A 15,514-nucleotide genomic window follows, 5' to 3' on the forward strand; every position below is an offset into this window, starting at 1 on the left:
GAGTTGTAAGAGAACTTTACACATTCTAGTTACAAGATGTTCCACTTCATGCTGGCCTCCATGGTTCCTGATGAGAAATTCACAGCCATTTGAATTACTGTTCCTCTAAATAATGCACTGTTTTTCTCCTGAGTGCTTTCAACATTTTCTCTCTGTCTTTAGTTTCAATGGTTTGATTATGATGTTTCAGTTTATCCTGTTTGGGGTTCACTGAGCTTCTTGAATCTGTAGGTTTATGTCATTCATCAAATTTGAGAATTTTTCAGCCATTATTTCTTCAAACTTTTTTTGTGCATTTCTCTCTCTCTCTCCTCACCTTCTGAGTCTCCAATGACACAAATAGTCTCTTTTGGTATTGTCCCACAGGTCTCCGAGGCTCTGTTCATTATTTTTCAGTCTTCTCTTTGTTACTCAGATTGGATAAATTCTATTTACGTATCCTTAAGTTCACTGATTCTTTCCTTTGTCACCTCCATTCTGAATCGAGCCTGTCCAGCGAGAGTTTGTTTTTTGTAGTTGTATTTTTCAGTTTGAAAATTTCTCTTTGGTTCTTCTTTTCTGTCTTTCCATTTGTTTTGACAGTGCCCACCCTTGCTTGTTGAAACATTTTTGTAATGTCTGACAAAGAATTAAGGTAACTAATTCTGACATCTATCTCATTTTGGCATTAGCATCTTTTGAACATCTTTCCTGCAAGTTGAGACTTTTTTGTTTCTTTGTAAGCCAAATAATATTCCTTTGTATTCTGGAAGTTTTGAATATTAGGACTCTGGGTCTTGTTTAAATCTTACGGAGAATGTTGATATTTTTGTTTTAGCAGGCAATTGGCCCATTTGGGTTCATGCACAAAGTTCCAACTAACCTTCTATCTATGTGTTTTCAATGTCACTTTTGTTTTCAAAGCCTTTGCAGTGCTGTTCAGATCTATCCCCCATGTGCTCCACCTAGTGGCCAGTTGGGGTAGTGGTCTACTTCTTATTTCAGTTCTCAAACTCTTTGGTATGACATTTAGGATCAAATCGACACATGGGCAGCTTGGGAGTGAGTTAGAAGTTCCTAAACAACTTTATAGCCTTGTTTTCCTGAGCTCCACCCTCTCCATGATCTCCCCACTACTTTTGGGTTCACTGTGGCTTCCCTTTTTAGTCCTCTAGCTAGAAAGATAGCTCTTTACTTACCCTGCTCTGCCACACTTTCTGCAATGACACTTCTGTCCAGAACCAAACAATGGATATTAACATCGTCCTCTTGGAACCACAGCTCTTCCAGTTGGAGAGGAAAGTTCCACTTCCTCAGAGTTTTTGGTGCTTTCAGGCCCCTCGCTGCCACCTCTGTTGCTGTCAGAAGATCCCACTCTTTCTCCTCAAGCCTGAACTAGAGAACTTACCCTGGTGTTCTTTCTACCAGTGTCAATGCTCATTTCCAGGGTCTCTCTCCAGGCTGAGGAATCAGAGGGGGAGAAAAAGCTAAAATCATCACTGTTTACATGGTACATCAAATTCTGTTCTTCTTGCTCAATGTCAAGTCTTCCAGTTCATGAACACCGTATATCTCTCCATTTATTTAGATCTTATTTTTCTCAGCACTGTTTGTACTTTCCATCTACAAGTCTTGCACACATTTGTTAAATTTATCCCTAAGTTATTCATGTTTTTTTATGTTGTTGTAATTGGTATTTTTTAAAATTCATGTTCCAATTGTTCACCGCCAGCATATAGAAGTGCAATTGATTATTTATATTGACCTTATGCACTGCAACCTTGCCTGATTCACTTATTAGTGCTAGTAGCTTTTTTATAGATGCCTTAGGATTTTCTCCATAGATGATTATGTGATTTGTGAATAATGATAGTTTTACTTTTCCCTTTCCAATCTGTGTGCTTTTTATTTTATTTTATTTTATTTTGTTTTATTTTATTTCCTTATTGCGTTGGCTAGGATCATCAGTAAAATGTTCAATAAAAGTGAGAGAATGGACATCTTTGCCTTGTTCTCAGTAGTAGGAGAAAAGCATTCAGTCTTTTATTATTATGCTTTGGGTAAATTTTTTTATAGGTGCCTTTATTACTCTGAGGAAATTCCTTTCTGCTTATAATTTATTGAGAATTTTTATCGTGAATGGGTGTTGAATTTTGTCAAAATTTTTTTCTACATTTATTGAAATGATCATATTTTTTTTCTTTTTTTGTTAATGTGGTGAATTGCATTGATTGATTTTCAACTTTTAAACCAACCTTGCATCCTAGGATAGCCCCACTCGGTCCTGATCTATTATCCTTTTTATAAGTTGTGGGGTTTTGGTAAAGACTTTTACCTCTGATGGTAAGGGGTATTGTTCTTAATTTTTTCTTTTCTTGGATTGTCTGTGCTTGGTTTTGGTTGGGATAATGGTGGCCTCATTAAATGAGATAGTCAGTGTTCCCCCTCCTTTGTTTCCTGAGTTTGGGTAGGATTGCCTATAAAGTTGTTGGGATCTGTAGGGGGGTTTTGTGTGACAAAGTTTTAAATTATGAATTAATATTTTAATAGATATAGGGCTAGAGTTTTGATTTCTTTTTGCTTCCATTTGGTAACTTATTTTTTTCAAGGGAATTGTCCATTTTATCTAAATTGTCATAATTATTCATATAGTGTTATTTGTAATATTCTTTTATTATCCATTTAATTTTATTTTAATGTCTGCAGGCCTTGTAGTGTCTTTCTTTCATTTTTTTCATATTGATAACTTTTGCTTCTCTTTTTTTCTTTTTTTAACCAAGTTATCACATTTTTATTTTTTTATCTTCCAGTACTTGTGTACAAGCATACTTTTTTTGCAAAGTTGATATAATAGCATATATAAAATTATGTATTTCTCCATCTGAGATTATATTATATATTTTTTACTATGACTATGTGTTTATTTAATCTTTTTTTAAAAAAACTGTTTTATTGAGGTATGATTGACATACAAAAAGCTGTACATATTTCATGTATACAACTTGATGAGTTTGGAGATAAGTGTATGCCTGTAGAATTGTTACCACAATCAATGCTATAAACATATCCATCACCTCCAAAAGTTTTTTCCCATCCTTTTTTTTTTTTTGAGGAATATTAGTCCTGAGCTAACATCTGCCCCCCACCCTCCTCTTTTTGCTGAGGAAGACTGGCCCTGAGCTAACATCCGTGCCCATCTTCCTCTACTTTATATGTGGGACTCCTGCCACAGCATGGGTTGACAAGCTGTGCATAGGTTCGCACCCAGGATCCGAACCAGCGAACCCCAGGCCACCAAAGCGGAACATGCAAACTTAACCACTGCGCCACTGGGCTGGCCCCTTCCCATTCTTTTTATTTATTTTTATTTTCATTTTTTGTGAAAAGAACATTTAACCTAAGATCTATCCTCTTAGCAAATTTTTAAGTATACAATATAGTATTGTTAACCATAGGCACTGTGCTCTACACTAGATCTCTAGGACTTGATCATCTTGCATAACTGAAACTTTGCACTCTTGGACCAAGACCTCCCTGTTTCCTCCTCCCCTCTGCCCCTGGTAACCACCATTCAAGGAAGCAATGTTGGTGAGAATGTAAGTTGGTGCAGTCAACATGGAAAACAGTATAGAAGTTCCACAAAAAATTAAAAATAGAACTACCATATGATCTGGCAGACCCCCTTCTGGATACATGTCCAAATGAATTGAAATCAGGATCTCAAAGAGTTGTCTACATTCCCATGTTCAGTGCAGATTATTCAAAGACATGGGATCAATCTAAATACCCATCAAGGGACGGATGGATTAGGAAAATGTGTTATTAACATTCAATGGAATATTGATCAACCTTTAAAAAAAAAGGAGATCCTGCCATTTACAACAACATGGATGAACCTGGAGGGCATTATACTAACTGAAGGACGCCAGACACAGAAGGACGCCACTTACATGAGGAATCTAAAATAATCAAACTCCCTTTTTCTTCTTTAATCTAGCTAGAAGTTTATCAGTTTTGTTAATCTTTTCAAAGAGCTAGCTCTTTGTTTCATTGAGTTTTCTCTATTGCTTTCCTATTTTATATTGCATTGAGTTCCACTCTTATCTATTAGTCCCTTCCTTCTTCTTAGCTTGGGTTTAATTTGTTCTTTTCTCTGTCTTCTTAAGATGGAAGCTCTTATCATTGATATTAAACTTTGTGTTCTTATATAAGCATATAAAGCTATAAAATCTTCTAAGAGGAACATTTACTTAAAAGCACATTTTAACATCTCTGAAATCAAGATGCTTCTTACACTCAATAACATCTTAGAGTTATAACTGTCATCATTTTTTCTTTCTTAGTGATATACACAGGAATGATGCATCTTACAATCACTGATGTCCCAGACCCAATGAAAAGCAGTATTATACAATTCTTTTGAACTTTGCTTATCTAATAATTTTTTAGTAAAGAGCCTGACATAATGATGCTTGTGAGTCATAGCTGCTCTCCCTTTACCATTGTTTACACTTTGTTTATAGCATGATTATCAGTCTTTTATCTTTTTATGCATTATCCTCAAAATCGAGTGTTCCTTGAGAGCTCTCTTTTGATCCTCTGAAGTCTCCAGCAGAATACTCTGCATACGGAGTACACAATGATTGTAGTAAATAAAGGACAATAAAGCCTTAATTGCAGAGTATAGAATTAAACGTAGCCCCAAAACTAAGCCCTCTGAGTCCCTAATTAACATGTACATCAAAAAACTGCAAGTACATACATGTTGTTAGATGTCTCCTACCTTCAGTGAATGAGTGGTGCACAGTGATGCACTTTTCTACTTAAAACAGGCCTCTTTTTAATTCATCTCAGATCTTTTCCTAGCAATTGCTGCATTTTTTGTTTGTTTGAACGTAGATTACCTTTGAATTGTTTCCTACTCTGAATTAAGTATGCAAGTATTTCTACTGTGCGTACATCTCCATTTGTCTATTAACTGATTTATCTTACCCAATATGTGTTTCCTTCAGATACTTTATCTCTGGGTTTGTATTTTCTTTAACTGAATGAAATAGAGCATAAAATTATTTCTTTTAATCTCTTCAGCTCCTTCAAACCCTGTTGTTTTCACCTGCTCACACGGCTCTCTGGCAAGGCAAGCTTCCGGTCCAGTGTCCTATGAGGCTTTAATCCTTGCCCAGTCTACTCCTGCCCTTTAGGCCTAGCATTTCAGCAGATGAAGTGGTTTTTTTGTTGTTCATCTTTTCTTTGTTTTTCCTCATTCCAGAGGAGTTGCATCACATACAGATTTAACTCAGACACTGACTTTAGAACTCAACTCTAAGGGAAAAAGTGAGTTTACTGTACTCTTAGCTGCCTGCGGCACTGCTGAAGAGAAGAGCCCAGGGCTCCATTCTCACACTGAATAATCATCTCTCAGCGAACTTGCCTTCTTCCCTGCTCAGGAAGCCCAGCTCCCATGGACACCACTCTTTGGTATAGGAAGTCAATGTTTATGCTTATCAATTAGAACACTTTTTCCTTGGAGTAACAGAATGCTCATCTAAAGGTGATTTTAACAATGAGGATTTATTTGTCTCATTTAATGAGGATTCAAAGTGAAGCAATCCTAGAGATGGTGGAGTAGTTCCGTGATTTCAGGCTTCTGGTCTTCCCCTTAGAATTTCAATGTGGCTGCACTGCCCTAAGCATCAAATCCCCATACAACATCTGTCCTAGAGCTGCGTTTCCTGTTTCGTGTGTGTGTCTCTCTCATCAAGGAGGAAAAACTTTCCCATTAATCCCTCATGTACCTCCTCATATATCTCATTGTCCAGGTTGTGTCACCTCACGCTCTAGCTGCACAGGAGTCTGGGAGAGCAAGTATTTAGAACATGCAGACTCTATAGTGGGAGGTAGGCTCTGACAGCAAGGAAGGCGAAGGAAGAGAATGGCTGTTGGCTGGGCATTCAACAGTATCTGCATGCGTGTGTGTTGCCTGTATGAGTAAGAGAGAGCGAGCGAAATCTAAATTGGCTTTTGTGTGGATAGATGCTCTTGCTCCCGTAGGAAGTTGTCCATGGACCCATAGCAGAACTTTGGATGACCCGCCACAGTGGAGGAGGAGGATGGCATTTGGGCTTAAATTGCCTTTGCTTCCTATGACACAATTAGAGCTTGATATTTTGTTTTAGTTACTTGGAATCTTGGTTTCCTGATTTCAGGTTGAGCCCAGAAATCTTCCTGAAACGCCCAGTGGTTGAAGGAAATCGGTGGAGGTTGGACTACGTACTTAAACGAAAAGCAGTATGTACTTTCCAAAGAAATGCTGATATGATTTTTTAAATGTTTATTGCCTCTGAAGTGACTTTTCTTTTTCAAAGCCCTTCATACATACTTATAACATTTTTCTTTAGAGTTTGACAAGAACTAGAATACGTACTGTTTTCAAGTTCATTTGATTCCGATTTTTTTCCTGTTACTCTTGAGTACATAAATATTTTAGCCTAATTCACAGCATGGACTATAGTAGCAACTCTCATTTTTGTTCCTTAATCAGTTATGGGCAGTAATTTTTATAGGAAAAAATTGTAATAAAATTTCATCATTGAATAATAAATGATGAAATGAAACATAGCATTTTATTTTATTCGTTATTCTGTCATTTGAGCAAAAGACAAAGTCATCTGTAGAATGATTTCAGTCAGATGGGGCCAAGCTGATGTGGAAGAATATCAAAGAGGAGGGACATTAAGAATTGGTGGTGTTTGGTTCCAGTTTGGGGACAGTTCAGGGTAATAATGTGAAATTGTTTCCTGGGCAGTTGACCCTGTAGATTCTAGGTGAGCATTGAGTGTGTTCTTTTTATTATAAAAAGTAAATAACTGTAGCAATACAGGTTCACTAACAACTACTTTACTTCATATTTCTAACGAAATTATTTTTATATAGTTGGCTCTCAACCAAGTTAAATTAGGTTGAATTAGAATAGATCTGAATTTGTTATTAACCATGTCCAAATTAGGGAGTGCTATCCTTTTTACTATTATTTGAAACTGTCTTCATCTTTTTTATTCTATCATTAAACACTCTAGCAGAATTTGTAGATCCTAAGTAATTGGGGGTGGGACTTTTCTATTTCTCACAGGCCATCAGTCATTTTTCCTTTTCCATCCTCAGCATTCTTAACCCTTTTCCCCCCTCACCTGTACCCTCATTTCAATGTCTTTTCCCCATACTTTTACTTTAGGATTTTCACAGATATCCATAGATGTAGTCAGACCTTACTGCTAGTATTGAAGGCAAAAGAAGTTGATCATCTTTATTTCAGACACTTGTCGTGCCAAACAGTATCATTTTCGTGGCTAGTCTAATTTGTTGTCTCAACAGAATTCCATTCACAAAATTGGAAATTATGGGCCTGAAAAGCATTATTTGCATATTCATTGAATAATTCAGCACATAGTTACCCGACGTCTCCTATGAGCTGGGTACTATGCTAATTACTGAAGATGCCATGTGTGTAAATAGGATTCCATCCCTGCCCGTGGAGAGCTTGCTGAAGGACTCACATCCTGGGCTCAGTCCTAGCCTTACAAACTGCTTTCTAGGTATTGAATGGGTTATGACTTTCTCCTTGTTTCTCTCTGTGAAATGGCACTGTCCTCACTTCTCAAGATTCCAGTTTAGTAAGTTTTTCCAGCCTTGCTTAGCAATCATCGGTCATAAAAGTAAATCCTCTTCTCATGGTACTTATCCGATACTTTACTGTTTTAGGTTTCAATCAACATGTATTTGTTGAATATCTACTATTTATAGGGCACTTGGCTAATAAAATGGGGATGTAGATGAATAAAAGACATTATTCTTGACCTATAGGAGCTTAAAAATCTACACAAGTCAGAGCCAACCCCCTGGGCGAGTGGTTAAAGTTCTGTGTGCTCTGCTTCTGTGGCCCAAGTTCATGGGGTCAGATCACAGGTGTGCATCTACTCCACTCATCAGCTATGCTGTGGAGGCATCCCACATACAAAATAGAGGAAGATTGGCATGGATGTTAGCTCAGGGCTAATCTTCCTCACCAAAAACACCCACAAAAACAACCTACACAAGTCAACTGGGTCCAGAGACAAATCTGGATATAGCTTGAAAGGCAGGAGGGAAGGCACTGCATAGGTCTGGTAGGGAAGCCTCCCAGCATGAGGAATTTAGGGCATTTAGGATGGGCAAAAGTTTAAAAAGAAGAAGTTTCTAGGTGTAGGAAATGTGGTAGGGAGACGTACTGGAAGCAGGAATTCGGAAAGCTTTGTCAGTCACAGGATGGTGACAAGGTTGATTACCCCCGGGTTCAGCAGAGGAAGGATGGGGATCAGGCTGGAAAGGCAGGCTGCTGCTGGGGTGGGGAGGCTTTGAGAGCCAAGCCAGGGGTTTGACTTTATGGAAGACAGTGGGGAAGACTCTTTGGGAGGGGGCTTGGTGGAGGATGGATGGTCTGATCCAAATGGTGTGTTGGGAAGGAGAATCTGGTAGTGGGAGGAAGTAGGGAGAATTCAGATTTGGAGAGCTCAATTTTAGCTCCCTTGAGTATGAGGTGTCTACAGGACACCTAAGAAAACTCGAGGAAGCTGGTTGATGCTAGGGCTCAGGAGGAAGATCCTGCAGGCCCTCCCTATACCCGATGTGAGCTGCACGTGCTTGTTTGTTCCCCTCAGCGTCCCTGTCCAACTGCCTTTTTGAGCACTAGTGTGGCTTCTCTTTGCTTTTGTGGCCCAGGAACCCTGGTGAGGTCCCAGGTGAACACCATGGCACCTCGTTTCAATTTCATCCACTTCCTGAAACTTGTAATTTTTAAATTGCACATAATGATTTTTTAAAAATTTCCTAAGGAAATAGTAATGCTATTAAATATTAATTTCTCAGTGGTACATTTAGCAGAATTGCTCCTCCCTAATCTTGCTACACCATATTATTATTTTGGTCATAAATTTTTAACACCCGGATCATTCCAAATCGACATTTCATATACTCATAAACACTGCTTTGCATAAATAATTTAGTTTCTGAAAGCCACTAGCTTCACAAAGTACTGGGTTGAAAATAACATTTATTCTTGCATTAATGGGTCCCAGAGGTCCACAAGGGTGATTACAATGAATGATTTTTTTCTTCTATCTGATTATGTAGATTTGGGGGGAGGAATTTAGTGTTTCTGCCCCATAGCCAAGATATAGGTAAACATCTCTTAGGGAAAAAGTACAATATTTTGTTTCTCTAGTAATAACCAAGTTGATATTTTCCTGTTTCTTCGGCCTTCTGATGGGCAGTGCCATCATTTAAAACAATGTAAGCCACACTTGAGAGGCAGACTGTTTATAATTCAAATGAGCATCCCAGGTTTTCCACAGTTCTGCATTTACTTCACTAAAAGGTGAGATAAATTGCATCATAGTTGTGGTAACTGTATCCTGTACCCAATTTGTATATACCCACTTTAGAAATGGGTGATATTTCTGATGAGACTTGCACCAAAGGAATCGTCCAGTGCAGCCACCTGGAGACTTACAGGAAAAGGTTTAGGTTCTCAGGGGGAGGTTTTGTCATCAGGTTAGTTTCTTTCTGTCCTGGACCACAAGGCACATTCTAGAGTTGCAGTCAGTGACCAAGAGGAGGGAAAGACGTCCAGGTTTGTCAAACAAGGTGAACCATCACATCTTCATGCAGAAGAATCAAATGGATTCTTATCAAAGTAGTGGGCTAGAAGGGCATGGTGGGGAAGAGGAGAGAGGGTCTTCGAACTTGAACACTGTGCTTTAAACAAAACTGGTAAAAAAAAAAAGGGGAGGGCATAAGCATTTGTGCTCTTACATCTCAATGCTGCCTGCTTTTAAATGGTGGGGATGTGGTTTCTTTTTGTCCTTAACTTTTCATTTTCCTAAAAGATTACCCCCCCGGGGAAGTCCTTGACAAATGGTAAAATTAATGATTATCCTGGGGTTGTGTAAACTAAACTACCCTGAGGCAGTGGACAGACTTGGCTGCCTTTAGAAAATGTTTTGGTCATAGTACTTTGAACAATCAAAGAAAAAGCTAGCTCAGAAACAAACTATAAAACAACTATAAAAATTTTTAAGTTTTTGTTGTTTTCACATGTATTTTGCATATGTAAAGCTCCTAAAAATTCATACTGTTTATAGTATTGTGTCTGCTCTACTTGATTAAAAAGTAAGTAGAAAAGAGGACGGAACTTTCATCTTTTTGAAATTATGGGATTCAGGTTTCATGAAGTGTTTTCTCTGGAACCTTCGGGTTGGTTGAGGTCAGCAGAGATAAGAAACAAGGCATTGCGCAGTCTGCTCTTGGCCATTCATTTTCCTGCTTCCCCTATTGATAATCTTCTTCTTCCTCTCTAAGGAGAAGGTAATTTCCCCTTCCCCCTCCTAAAAGGTATTGGTAAAATATTAGATGCCTCAAAAGCGTATTTTTTAAATTACAGAATTAACACCCTTCCTTTTTTCCCCCAATTTGGCTTTTCTTTGGCACAAGTATTTCCCACATTTTGTATAAGTCTGCACTATTATGACGTGGCAAATGCCTTCATTCCCAAGGAACATTTTTTCCTTTACCCTTTATTGTTCAGAGTTTATGATAGTGTTGTATACCTTGACGAAAAGAAGAGATGCTTATTGCTTTATTGTCACAGAAATCTTGTCTCTAATTAACTGTTTATTGTGATATGATGTAAGTAAATAATTGTAAACCAGACTACATAAAAATGAATTTTTTTATTTAATTACTTCCTTATTAGTCATTTGTCTTTAAGCAAAAAAGACTTAAAAGTCTCAACTTCCTTTAGACTTTATTTATTTCAATGAGAAAAGACACAGTGTGGAAGAAAATGTCAGGTGTTAATAAATGGAGGGTAATTATGTAATCCATTAGCATTAACATCTCTATTATTTCAAAAATCCATTAGTTATGCAGGTAAATGGAAAATTGCAAGATTTAGGCCAGTTCCTAATTTGCAACTACTGTCCTTCATGAGTAATAACCTCATAAGCCTAAGAAGCAGGATTTCATCCATTTGATGCAAATGAACTAAGATGAAGGATGTCCAGCATGATGTTCTATAATTTAGGTTGAAATTTTGGGTTTTAAACTTTATATCATATCTTTTAACGGGAGGCTGTTTTTTGTAACTATTATTCAGTGCTGAATCCTAAAATCTTCAAACAGCAAAGTAAATCTGAACAGTAGAGGAGAAAAATAAAATAATGTCCTTGCTTTCATTTAGAGCGTCAATCCGTGGTTCATTGCAGAGCACTCACTGACAGGCCATTAGAAATTAACCTGTTCACTTCTTGCCTACACTTTCACATCTTTATTTCTTTACTCAAGTCTGTACTTATGTACTTGATTGCAATAAACACTGCATAATTATAATAAATAATAAGCAAGTTCCAAAGGCAGCTGTTAAACAGAGACATATGTATTTTTTATCCTATTTTTTTCAGAACAAGAATGGGTCTTCTCCTAGTACTCAGATTTCCTCGATACAGCCCAGAATGTCTACCTAATGTGTCCTTCCAAAAATGTATACACTTTTCAGATATTACTAACACCAAGAAAGATAGAGTGTTAGTATTTTGAAGTGATGTGTTATTATAAGGATGTAGGAGCCAAAACATGCTTCTTAGTATGAGCAGAGCAATATTGGGGAATTGTGTATGTGTTTGGTTTAGTCTAAGGTTTTATGTCCTGCAACCTACAAATATTAACTCTTATGTTATTTCACATTTTTTAGCATTGCAAAAATAATCAGTTCTTATAAATTAGAGGTGTTCAACCCAGTAGGGCTTCTTAAATTTGTGACCCAAATTTCCTTTATGAACAATGCCTAATTGCCATGGACTGTTAATTTAAACTGTAACTAAATTATTCTTTGTCACTATAGTTTATTAGATATGCCTGCATCTCTAATACTCTGTAAAGTGTTGTGGAAAAATTCTTCTCTTTTATCTCTAGGATATTAAATGGCTAGGTGTGGCTATATTATCCAGTGTATATACAATATGTTTCAGAATGCTTTCAGAGTTTCTCGGTGTAGAGAATGCAAATTAAAATGTTACAAATTGCACAGGAATACTGAGGATGCAAACCTAAAAAGTAAAAAAACGATGTAAGAAGTGGGGGTAAGTAAGATGGAGTTTCCTGGCGGGATACATTCTGAACTGTATTTGGAGGAGGAACCCTATGAGTGGACAAGGAGAAGGGGAGGGGCATCCAGGTGTAGGGCAATTTAGCGCAGCCTAAAACCTTGTCACCACTCAGAACCAGAAGGGAAAATGCTAATACTTTTTTATACTCCCAGCCATTGGACATTGTCTTTTTGATGGTTAATATTAATTTTAAAACGTGATTTGTAGAGCATGTTAATGTTTACCAGGCACTTTTGATTTAATTTGACCCTCACAAAGGCCTTGTCTGTTTTCTTTTAGGTTCAAGGTCTAAGGCTGGATAAATGTTAATTTGTGCACTTCTGCTAAAACTCGGGGATTTTAGAATGTTAGCAAGGCTGACTTCTGAAGAACTCATTTCACTAGTGAAACTGACATTAATGTTTTAATCATGTGTTAAGAGTATGAACCAACACATTCATCTTTGAAGATGAAGAAATATTTTTTCCATTCAAATAATTTTTTTAAGTAAAAATTTTTATGAAAATATCCCTGAAATATTTAAGGGATATTTAGTATAATTTATTGCATCAGAGTTTTTTTTAATCACTGCTATTTCAACTAATTGCAGTGATAATAAAAACAAACAAAAAACACTAATCCTATAACATAGATCAGGTCCAAACTTTCCTCAATGACAAGTGTTTGGAAATGTTCAAAGGTGTAAGACTATCAGCCACTTTTAGCAGTTGAGGTTACAATGTCAACCTTCTAGCTGTAAGTAGTCAAATTTTGACACTCTCTCTTGGAATGACAAGTTGTAGGAATGGAAGGGAGATAAATTTTTATTTTTGATATTTGTGTCTTAATGTACACTTATATTTCACCTCCTTGTATTGTATTTTTCATTAAATATTTCATTATACTTGTTTCTTGAAGAAAGTTTAGAGAGTTCAATTGCACAGAAAGAAGAAAAAGAAAATCATAACCTCCCTCCAGACAGTCTCATTCCTCCCTGTGTTTTCTCTCGTGACAGCAACAGGGGGTGAGGATCTTCGTAATGCTCTATAAGGAGGTGGAACTTGCTCTTGGGATCAATAGTGAATACAGCAAGAGGACGTTAATGCGTCTACACCCCAACATAAAGGTATTCAGGTTCATCTTGCTGAACAACGCTTCTTTTGTATTATTCTCTAATTTTTCAGATATGTTTTGCTCTGAGCACTGGTAATCTGTAGAATTCCCTAATGTATATTTTGAATAAATAGCATTGTGTCCTTCTGAGAAATAAAACAAAATGCTATATGGAGTGTTGATGGAGTCAGCAGAGTTCACATTTCTGCTTCTCTTACGCTGATAATTTAGCCAAGAACACACTTCCTAGAATTGTTTTAATATTCAAGACCCCTGTCAAGTTCCCATGCTCCTCTTTAGGATTGTCCTGGAACTGAAACTCATTTCTAAGTTTCATTGGTTATGTTGTACCAACCAAATCTTTGAAGCAGTTATGTAACTAAGAAACAGTCTATTGATTGTCACACAAAGCTGGACAGAGCATAGTGGGTGGCTTGGGAGAAGAGTAGTTTGGCACCCATCCAAACCAACGTCCCTAACTATTCAATGTTTGTAGCTGTGAAGCTGGGCTGTTCCAGGAGGGTAAAGAGAAAGGACCCTTGGGGACAGTGTGAGCCAGCTCTGTTCTCTGTTCTCCATGGCAGTTCAGCTCTGCCCCAAACCTGCATCACCCACCCAGCAAAACTGAAGCTCTGGAAGAAACTGAAAATCACTCTCCTTAGAATGCAGTGTGGTGACTGTCTTTGGGCTGTTCACCCCAATCCAGTGGATTCCTTCAGAAGCAGACATTGAGATGAAGATTTGAGCACAAACAGTTGATTTGGGAGGTGATCCCAGGGAGCCCTGGGAGGGGTGTTGGGAACTGAGATAAGGAAAGGGAGGAGGCCAGTTTTTGACAGGGTGCTGCTGTAGGCAACTGGGGCTCCATCCCCCAGAGACCTCTAGGACACTGCATTGGGGTCACCCAAAGTGGTCCCTGTCCCCAAAGGGAAAGTAAGCTGAGGTATTTATCCACCAATTCATTGATTAACAGCTGTTCTTGAGGCATCAATTCCCTGACATTTCAAACTTAGCCCATTCCTATAGTCAAAGAAATCCCTCAAGTTCTTACAGGGAAAATCCATCTGTGCATTTGGGAGGTGAGCCTAAGGTGTAGGGAAAGGCACCAGCCATGTTCTCCACACACCCTGTGCTCCCTGGGAGGGTTCTGGGAAGTGTGCATTCTCTATCTCAGTTCTTTGGCAGAGGCATTTTGTGTCCTTTGCAATCTGCTGCTCTAAGAGGCCACCCAGCTGGTCCATCCTCCATCATCTCTGGGGCTGATAGAAATAGACTTTAAATCAAAAAAGGTTACAGTAATCAAAAAAGGTCATTACAGGGGCCGGCCCTGTGACTGAGTGGTTAAGTTCACATGCTCCACTTCAGGGGCCCAGGGCTTCACTGGTTCGGATCCTGGGTGTGGACCTAGTACTGCTCGTCAGGCCGTGCTGAGGTGGCGTCCCACATAACAGAACTAGAAGGACCTACAACTAGAATATACAACTGTGTACTGGAGGGCTTTGGGGAGATGAAGAAGAGAGGAAAAATAATGATTGGCAACAGATGTTAGCTCAGGGCCAATCTTTAAAAAAAAAGATCATTATATATTAATAAAATGTTCAATATGGCATGAAGATATAGCAGTTATAAACATTGCATACATAATAGTGACCATCAAAATATATAAAGCTAACACTGACAGAATTGAAGGGTGAAATAAATAGTTCTACAGTAATAGTTGGACATTTTAATATCCCACTCTCAATAATGGATCGGTATATACATACAATGGAATAGTATTCAATCTTAAAAGGAAAGGAAATTCTGACACATGCTAAAACATGGGTGAACCTTGAAGACATTATTCTGAGTGAAATAAGCCAGTCAAAAAGACAAATATTATATGATTCTGTTTATATGAGACACCTAGAATAGTCAAATTCATAAAGACAGAAAGTAGAATGGTGGTTTCCAGGGGTTGGAGGAGGGGGGAATGGAGAGTTATTGTTTAATGGGTACAGTTTCAGTTTTGCAAAATGAAGATTTCTGGAGATAGATGGTGGTAATGGCTGCACAATATGAATGTACTTACTGCCACTGCACTGTACACTGAAAAATGCTTAATATGGTAAATTTTATGTTTGCATATTTTACAATAAAATGTGTTATTAAAAAAATGTCTCCAAAGTTTTTAAGTCCACTTAAAGACATACAAAAATAGGATAGGTCAGTCTGGGGTCATTTAGAAAGAATTCTGTTTGAAAGCA

The 15,514-nt window shown here is 37.8% G+C and overlaps 1 protein-coding gene across 4 annotated transcripts in view; it reads left to right on the plus strand.

The window, feature by feature from the left end:
* The window catches only part of PLD1 (phospholipase D1), a 198,217-nt gene that overhangs the window by 111,037 nt on the left and 71,666 nt on the right, over nt 1-15,514 (plus strand). For all 4 annotated transcript variants that reach the window (XM_046657935.1, XM_046657939.1, XM_046657934.1 and 1 more), the window contains exons 12-13: nt 6,186-6,267; nt 13,171-13,281. In XM_046657935.1, the coding sequence (XP_046513891.1) occupies nt 6,186-6,267; nt 13,171-13,281 (193 nt within the window). The remainder of the gene's footprint in view (nt 1-6,185; nt 6,268-13,170; nt 13,282-15,514) is intronic.

This window comes from Equus quagga, chromosome 4 (assembly GCF_021613505.1).
Source record: "Equus quagga isolate Etosha38 chromosome 4, UCLA_HA_Equagga_1.0, whole genome shotgun sequence".
Classification (NCBI taxonomy): domain Eukaryota; kingdom Metazoa; phylum Chordata; class Mammalia; order Perissodactyla; family Equidae; genus Equus; species Equus quagga.